Source organism: Haliotis rubra, unplaced genomic scaffold (genome assembly GCF_003918875.1).
Source record: "Haliotis rubra isolate DU_JTF1 unplaced genomic scaffold, ASM391887v1 Scf4, whole genome shotgun sequence".
In the NCBI taxonomy this organism is placed as follows: domain Eukaryota; kingdom Metazoa; phylum Mollusca; class Gastropoda; order Lepetellida; family Haliotidae; genus Haliotis; species Haliotis rubra.
Genome location: NW_025767079.1, coordinates 5,187,105 through 5,196,359, shown reverse-complemented (window position 1 = coordinate 5,196,359; position 9,255 = coordinate 5,187,105). Strand labels below are relative to the sequence as shown.

Below are 9,255 nucleotides of genomic sequence, written 5' to 3'. Positions count from 1 at the left end.
ATAAAGTTTATATAAAAAAACAGTTACATTAAACCCGAAGCAGAAACTCAAGAATGACTTTAAAATATTTCTCACACTGAACATTCGTGTAACCTTGCTGTCATACCCCAACTGGAATTTTAAATGAATTCGCTAAAAAAATACATGAATGACCAAAACAAGTCAGACTAAACTATTTCCAGAGATGTGAACTATATGCCCAATGTTAAAATTAAAGTTGATTAGTTATATACAGATAGAATATTGTTGTTTTGAAACGCGTAGCGATTTATAACTACAGTTCCTAAAACTGTTGGAAGCGCACGTACAATCACCAAAACAAGCCCTCAAGATCGTCAGAAATACACTCAGTTGGACCAGTGAGCCGTTATGTCAACAAGCACACATTCTTGTATTTGAATCTCTCACAGTCAATCGCATGCACTTTATATAAAAAACTTCACACTAGACAGCACAATTCTGTTAGCTACGTTCTTAGTACTTTCAATATGACGATACATATTTTTCATCATTTTTAAAACAATAACAGTATGCCATAAACGATTTAAGTAGTCGGGATTATTTTTATCAAAGCACCGCAACTATTACGCGCGTTCTGATTGGTTTGCCGTATTTTCGCACATAACAAGCATCGAGTTTCAATTATCGATTCCAGGCAAGTCGTAAGGGATTATTAGTCTTTTATTGCATCAAGAGGAAGCTTCAGTGAGTGCATATGCTGAAATGTATATGATATAAAACAAAATATTGTCGAAAATATATGAAATTGTACCTTTAATGAAGTGTACTAGAATTACCGTGATGGTGAATCCAGGATTTGTCCTGATTATCTCATAATCTTAGTCAGTAGTACTTATGGTTTTAAGGCAGTAAACGCCTGCGACTTAATAGCCTCCTGCACATAGTGATATACCTTTAACCCATATCAGCAATATTTATACTAATTATGTATACATTGTGCCCAGTATCCATCATATGACACTCGTAATATGTACAATATGTACACACAAAAAGAAGAGTCATATAATACAGATGTGCTCAACAGAGAGTCAATCGAGGGATCCCTGACATAGGTGATGTGATCATTTAAAACAGTTCCGGCTGAAGAGACTTGGATTTTCTACATTTTGCTGGCACGCAGATTTTAAAGAAAGTTGATTTGAAGCTCCGACAGGAAACGAATTTTGCTTATGCTGTGAGTGTGGAAAGGTTTTGCAGACAAATTTGATGTCTTTCTCGTGTGACGTCTTGACATATGAAGGCAAGGTTACTTATTGTGACAGATATTATGATGTCATCAGAAAATCCAAATGGAATCTCAGCAGTTGTTCCGATAGTCAAAAGATTGAATCGTTTTTGCTGTCGTTGAGCTCGAGATATTTGACCACCATGTAGCTTGTTGATCATAATTAGCATTTCTATGTTCCATTGATATTTACAGCTCTTGTCAAGTCAGACCGACAGATTCTTTTTTTCTGTTTTATCATGTGTCACAGAAAACATTGTTCACTGGATACTGACATGTCTAAAAATGTTATTTTCTGACGCTTCCGTTTAGATGAAACATAAATGTCAAGACTATTGTGTGATTAGTCAATTAAAAAATAAACAGCTGGTCCTAGGAAACACGTATTGCCCGCTCCAGATTTTGCCAGAACACTTCTTGACCATCCTGATCATCCGTGTACTCTACATAGGAATCTTGACGCATCAACTCCACAATGTCAGGGGTCAGGTCCTTCAAAGGGATGTTCTCCAGTACAACAACCAGCAGGGTGTTCCGTCCTGTGTAGATACTCTCCATCTTAGCCATCTCCACTTCGTACTTACACCAGTAGCTCCTCAAGAAGTGTCTTGACAAGACAATCACCGTCTTCCTGCTGGATTTCACGGCGTTCAGGATGTTGGCAGCGATAGCCTCCCCAACGAGAAAGTCTCGGTGATGAATACAGAGCTTTAGACCTTGCATCTCTTCAAGCCTCTGCCTCATGTTCCTAACTACAAGTCCACGGTCCTCATCAGCGTAGGATATGAAGGCATCAAACTCGAACTCCTGTTCCTCCTCTTCTACAGGCAGGTAGCCTCTGTGTCGGTTCCGTGCAACGTAGTAGAGGTACCTCAGTTTCCACCTGTATCTGTACACGATGCTTGTCACGGCAAATGTCAGGACCAGCATGATGAGACTGAGCATCCCAATCACCACCCCAGTGTAGGATGCACAGCTCTTCTCCAGTTCCATTATGATCTCTTGTAGGTTGCTCATGTTTTTCTGGCCACCATTTGACCCTGTACAGAGTAGATCTTGAACATCATAAACACTACTTCGTTTGATGTTTAGCCACTTCAAGAAGCTTAGTGTTTCACATGTACATGTCCATGGGTTTTTATGAAGCTTCATTTTCAGTCCTTTGCTCCCATTGTCATCAATCTGATTTCTAAAGGTTACATCAAGCAGCTCAAAGAGATTATCGGAGAGATCTAAAAGTTCCAAGTTGATCAGGTCCCCAATATTGGCATTCCACGTATTTAAATAGTTGGACCCAACACTCAAGAACTGAAGATTTTCTAAGCCCTTAAAAACGTCCCTTGGAAGAGTACTCAGTTTATTATTTGATAGATCCAGGTGTTCCAGCTTGAACAGCTTACTAAATGTTTCATCATGCAATGTATAGCCAAAATAATTGAAGCTTATGTTCAGTACTCTCAGGGAAATAAAATAATCAAAGAAGTGTCTGTCAATATAATCACAATAATTGTGTGACGCATCAATGACTTCAAGATGATCAAGCCCAATAACTGGTCCAAACGCCTGTGTAAAGAAATTATATGACAGATCCAAAACCTTTAGTCTGTTTTTACCAAATGTCACTCTAGGGATGGTGTATCTCAGTTTCGAGTTGCTAACGTTTGTATATGTTGCATTCGGTGGAACATGAATTGTGAAATTCCCTGGCCATGGTGGGCCACCAACTGAAAGATCTTCAAATAGAGTAAAACTATGTTTCGTGAACTTAGTGACTGGACACAATGACCTACAACTTTCCCAAGCTTGTGAGGTGTCGTCATGATCCATATAAGGGTTTGCGTCGAAGTCAGTTAGGAAAGAATCAAGCTGAGCTTCTGACTGTACTGTAAATGGACTAGCATGGGACAAATGACCTGAGGAAACATCCACAAACTGCAAGTTGGTCAGTGATGTCATTGTTAGAAGATACAAACCAAACGAAAACATGTTTTTTCGCAAAAAGACAACTTTCAGGGTCCGTGGCATGAGGACGGGAACTCTAGGATCCAGTAATTCTATCCGGTTATCATCCAAATGTAATTCCTCAAGGACCATACCAGACATGTATTTGACGTGTTGCACAGTTACGAGATGGCCGATACCTCGATATCTGTACAGTTTATTTGCTCTTAGAATTTTCAGTGAAGAATTACGAAGACCATACAAACTCGCAGAAGCCTTGTCTAATCCAAGATCGGAATTTTGGGACATGTCTAACATGTGAATGTTTTGGAGAGGTTCAAATGCAGATTGACCAATATCAGTTATTTCACAATTTGTAATGTCTAAGTGTGTTATTCTCTTTAGATAGCGGAATGTTTCATTCAACACGTCCCTCATGTTGCAGTTTCCTCCAATCTTCAGTGTCGTGATGTTGGTGTATTTAAATCCTTCTCCAAACGTTCGATTTCTCAGCCCATCAATGTGAAGTTCCTCAAGGGAAATTAGATCCTGGAAAGTTTCATCTGGGTACTGGAGTAAATATATTTCTGTTTGTGAATTATCAAGTTGTCCTTCAAATTCTACCGGAGAATTATTTTCCATTTTCAAAACCTTCAGTTTCTTCTGGAACCGGAACAGTCCTTTTGGATAAACACTTTTACACAAAGATAGATGATTATTGCTAAGCATTAGAACGTGTAAACCTGTCAGTTCAACAAAATCGTTTCTCCTGAGCTTGTAGAGTTTGTTGAATGACACATCCAGGCGTTTTAAAGAGGTATACCTCTTCAGTTGTTTACCAATATTTGTCATTCTGTTATGACTCAGACTCAGCTCTGTGATATTGTATGGGAGGTGACCGGGAACGGATGACAAGTTTCTGTTTGTACAATCTGCAATAATGGTGTGTTTGCTTTCAGAACACTGACATGGCTGACAATCGAGACTTGATCCACCTGTTACCAGGGCCACTGTTAAACACAAGACCTGTAAACAATAAGCCATGTGCAAGTGATTTGAAAATCCATACACTTTCTCATTTATGGCAAAAAGGCATTCTGAATAACATCAATCCACCAAACTATGAAATGGTCTTAAAATTAATGAAATGAGACTCATAGGTGTTTGGGAGACGTGATATAAACCCAGAGGTAGTTAATAGCGTTAACTCAATCTGAAAAAATGGGTTACCACACACAATCCCTCGTCCTCTAACCTCCCAGATTTGAAACAGGCAAATGACCCCAAGTGATATTCCGGGATGTACTAATGAACACTGAAGGAATTCTACGCTCTTACATTCATCACTTAACCACTTTTTCATCTTGCCTTCACCTGATTATTTTTAAAGTATTTGATGTGGAATGATGATATAAGTATTTGATACTAACATTTACTTGGGGATTAGGATTTTATAATAATGCGCTTCCCTCACTACATAGACCACATTCGCTCTGCACCTCTGGGGCCTTAGAGCGGAGGTGAGGTGAAATTGGGTTTAACGTCGTGCTTGAGAATATTTCGCTCATATGACGACGTGCATGCGTGTGTATGTGTATGTGCGGCTGCTTTTACTAGCCCAGACTTAAGCTGATTTTATAGTGCTAGCCCACCGAGAAGCATAAATACGCCGCAGCGAAGCATGAATACCCCACTCAGACACATTATACTGACTCCGAGACGACCAGTCCTTGTTGTACACATTAATGCCGAGCGTCAGGCAAGGACCAACAAGTACCATGTTTTAACGTCTTTTGGTATGACGCGGTCGGGGATCGAGGGGCCTTAGAGCCGTATAGTCGCAGAACCTCATTATTCTCCCTTCCGCCCAACCCCTTTGTGCAATGCATAAAAGCAAAATGAAGCAAGGCTAGATTTCCTCTGGTTTTGGATCCCCGATCTAACCGGGGCACATTTTCAATTTAAATGGAGATAATTGTTTCTGTCAAAATTACCTATTTACAGAGACTAAGCTTTAGTTTTACGCTCCAGGATCCTGGAATCAAGGGTTGAAAGATGTCCTGGTCATGGTTATCGGTTTGTGAGATTTTCTCCCTTTTCAGACAGCTATTGCTTGCCCAGAATAATTATAATCGATTGATTTGTGACAACCACTGAAGTAGTGAGTGAAAATAACTATTTTAACTTGTACAGTAAGTGCTCGGTTATTCTTTTCTGACGTGTCGCTTTTTGACGCAGCAGTGAGCTATATCGTATTAATTGGTAAAGTAAATGTAAAGTGATCAAAAAATGGCTCACAGCCAGAGCGTGACTTCCTGATATTTTGCTGGGCGCGGCGTTAAACAAACAAACAAATTAGAACCAGTTACTATTTCGGCAAACATGTTGCAGATTACTTAAGCTCTCATAATGCCCATGTATGTGATGACTGTATTAATGCAGATGAATTACTTGGTACTGGTATCACTGATAATGAGATTCTTTGAGCAATTAATAGTCTGAAAATTGGGAAATCTTGTACTTACAAAAACATGGCGATCCATAGTTGAAGTCGTCAAAGCTGTTTAGTAACACGCATTAGCGTCTTCAGATGACGGCGCTATGTACACAAGTGAGGCTTTTATGTGAATGTTTGGACACAAACTTCCTGGTGTTATCTTCTCGATAGGATACCCTTGTCTGCCACCACCCTGAAGTGAATTAACAAATGCTGTTGCAGGGCTGTAGTTAACTTTTCTTAATGGGGTGTGGGATGTGGGGTGGATGAACTATCCATGTTCGAGGCCGAGGTTCTAGTGGGCTCCGTGAATCTTTTTAGATTAGATACCCTCAGATGCAATTTCCTGCTTTCTGAAGGTACAATGACTCTATGTTATCTCCAATTTGATATAAAATATTATTTCCTGCTACGTTTGACCACATTTTTTCAATGTTTTTTAAACAAAATGTCTTTGTTCAAAATTGTAGCATTTGTACATAAAGTTCTAAACTTTATAAATATGTTCATGCATATCTGTATACATGCAAAATAATTGTTTTGTCGGTATGAATATACAAGTATCTATATACAATAGTTGTATTATTAAATTCAGTTGACAGTCCAGAAATTGCACGTGAAAGTTACATCACCTACATGATAACTTCAGGTTTGTTCAATATTACTCACACACTCAGTTTACTCATTGCAACTTAACAAGAAAAGTCAGTCACAAAGATTGCTTTATTTATGATCAACCATGAAATTAGCACATTTACAGTTCCAAGGGAATGTCAAAATGATTTTGACTCCATTATACACTGCTAGCTGTATCTGAAATTCCTCCCCTATTAGGAATAGTTAACTACGGCCCTCGGTACCAATCATCAGTCATATGGTCTGACCGCAATCTGTGCAGCATTAATTGAGGTTGTGATTAAATGAGTTGTGGACAATTCGGGGGTGGGGGAATGGGGAAGATCCCCCCCCCCCCCCTCCCTCTCTCTTGTGTCAAACCTACCTGATCATTCACAGCATCTGTGATAATGTCCAAGATGAACTGTTGTAAATACCTATAGTTGTTTTGTGAAGCATCAATACATCGGTGATTACATCAATACCTAGAGCAGGTTTCTGGTGTCTATTGTATGTTTCCCACCTCGAGCAGAATAAAGTATGCACCTCGCTTTAGTTTCACCACTTGCTCCTAAATGTGCCTAAGGTACGATGTTAAAATGCGCCTCAGTACATCAATACGTATCTTAAATTATGTACGATGCATCAATACATCAATTGATACATCAATTGATACACCAATACCTTTGTGAGTTTTATGATACATCAATACATCAGTTGCAACATCAATACCTATAGCAGTTTTATGTTACGTCTATTATATATTTGCCACTTCGAGTAGAATAAATTAAGCACATGGCTTTGGATTTTAATTTGTACACGTGCTTTAAGATGTGCCCAAGGTATGCAAGATCGATTGAGAAGGACAAGGATGATCCGTCTTGTTTCTGGATCATCCCTCGGGGAAGCTACCATATAATTTATGGCAAGTGTTCTCTGTTCGCCTCTAAGTTTCAATTATTGATTTCAGGCAAGTCGTAAGGGATATTAAGTCTTTTATTGCATCAACAGGAAGCTAAAGTGTGTGCATATGCCGAAGTATATATACTAAGAAGCAAAAGAAACGTCAGTTTGGAATATTTCCTTCGCAGAAACGAATAACTGTAAACTCATATAATGTTTAGATTGTATATTTTTGACAGCATCTCCAACTTTACCTGAGCAAAGACATTCCTTCCCAAACTCAGAATGGAACCTAGGAAATGGCCCCAAACACGCAACCTGATCTCGGAGATGGTACGGTGTTCTCCATGTTTTTCACGCAACTTATGCTGCAAGTGCTGTTCACAAGGACCAGCCCTATAAAATGCACCCCCAAACATGGTTGAAACATTCACATGACAACGTCAGCAGGATGCCGCGACTCACGACAGCTCAGAGGAACCAGGCGCTAGGAAGGCTTGAAGCTGGCCACACTGCACAAGCCGTTGCCAGTCACTTCCAGGTCAACGTTCGGACCATCTACAGGCTGGTACCAACGCCACAAATGATCGCCCCCCTACTGGCAGACAAGACGACAAGACCGCCATGTTGTGCAACAACATGTGCAGAATCCCATCTTTGGGATGAAATTCAGAGGAGACTGAATAATGTCATACCAAGGCCGAACACAACCGATTTATTGTGCCAGGCCTTTCTCAGAGTGTGGTTCAAGGTGCCAATGGCCTTCATCAATCGATTGGTGCACTCCATGCATAGACGCTGTGCTGCAGTTAATGCCGCTCGTGGTGGTCACACTAGATACTGAAGTCAAGGGTCTGAATGGACTGCAAACCTTCACGTAATGTCTTGAAATGGTGCTGAGTTATTCATTGATGTGTCAAGATATTGTACCCAAAAATGTTTTTGATCTGCTTATTATGTCTATTTCTGTAATGATTTGATTACAGTGCCTATCTAATTTTGAATTCGTACAGACGTTTTTTGTTGTTGCTGAGTATATAATATTGGCCAAAATATTGTCGAAAATGTGTGAAATTGTACGTTTAATGAAGGGTGCTAGATTCACAGTGATAGTTAATCCAGGATTTGTCCTGATTATCTCAAAATCTTAGTTAGTAGCACTTATGGTTTTAAGGGGGTAATTGCCTGCGACTTAATAACCAGGGATTCGTTTTTAAAAATGTTCGAACAACGATGTAAAGATATACGGGAGTATACCAGCAGGAATGGTTCCATGACATTCGTTCTTCAAGTGGGTTATATGCTGAGTCTAAATCCTTTATCAAACCTGAATAGTATCTATCGTCTCGAACATTTATCAATCTTCGTAGAATTGTAACTATGTTCAGATGTAATAGCCATGATTTTAAGATAAAATCTGCAAGGTTTTCTAAACACCCGTATGGTGAAATTACCACTTGTGATCATTGTAACTTCACAGAAGATGAATGCCATGTACCTTTAGAATGTCCTCAATATTTATGTTTAAAATATAAATACTTACCTTTATATCTATGTTGACAACCATCAAAAGAAAAGTGTATTGCTGTTTTAACAACGAATGACGTGCAACTACTGTACAAGTTAGTCTTAATACTACAAATCAAATCAATAATAACTGTATATTTCCCACAACATTGTCTATGCATGGTATGCTGTTCATGTAGTATTGCATGGTAGCGCTGTTACTGTGTACATTACAATATATTTACATTGTATTGTCGTCCTCCGGGCCATATATACCAATAAAATCTTTACCAGTTTCTTACAAAAACATGGCCATCTATAGTTGAAGTCGTCAAAGCTGTTCAGTAACACGCATTAGCGTCTTCAGATGACGGCGCCATGTACACAAGTGAGGCTTTTATGTGAATGTGTGGACACAAACTTCCTGGTGTTATCTTCTCGATAAGATATCCTTGTCTGCCACCACCCTGAAGTGAATTAAGAAAACCCGTTGTTATAAGCCGAGGGAACATCTCACAAGCAGACCACTGGTCTCGAGCTGTATCAG

General features: G+C 39.3%; 1 protein-coding gene across 1 annotated transcript; it reads right to left on the bottom strand.

The window, feature by feature from the left end:
- Positions 1-667: 667 nt before the first annotated feature.
- Positions 668-4,200, bottom strand: LOC124287208 (toll-like receptor 4). The gene has a single exon (XM_046723706.1). It carries the CDS (start codon positions 4,037-4,039, stop codon positions 1,619-1,621), a length of 2,421 nt encoding a protein of 806 aa, XP_046579662.1. The 5' UTR covers positions 4,040-4,200; the 3' UTR covers positions 668-1,618.
- Positions 4,201-9,255: the final 5,055 nt, after the last annotated feature.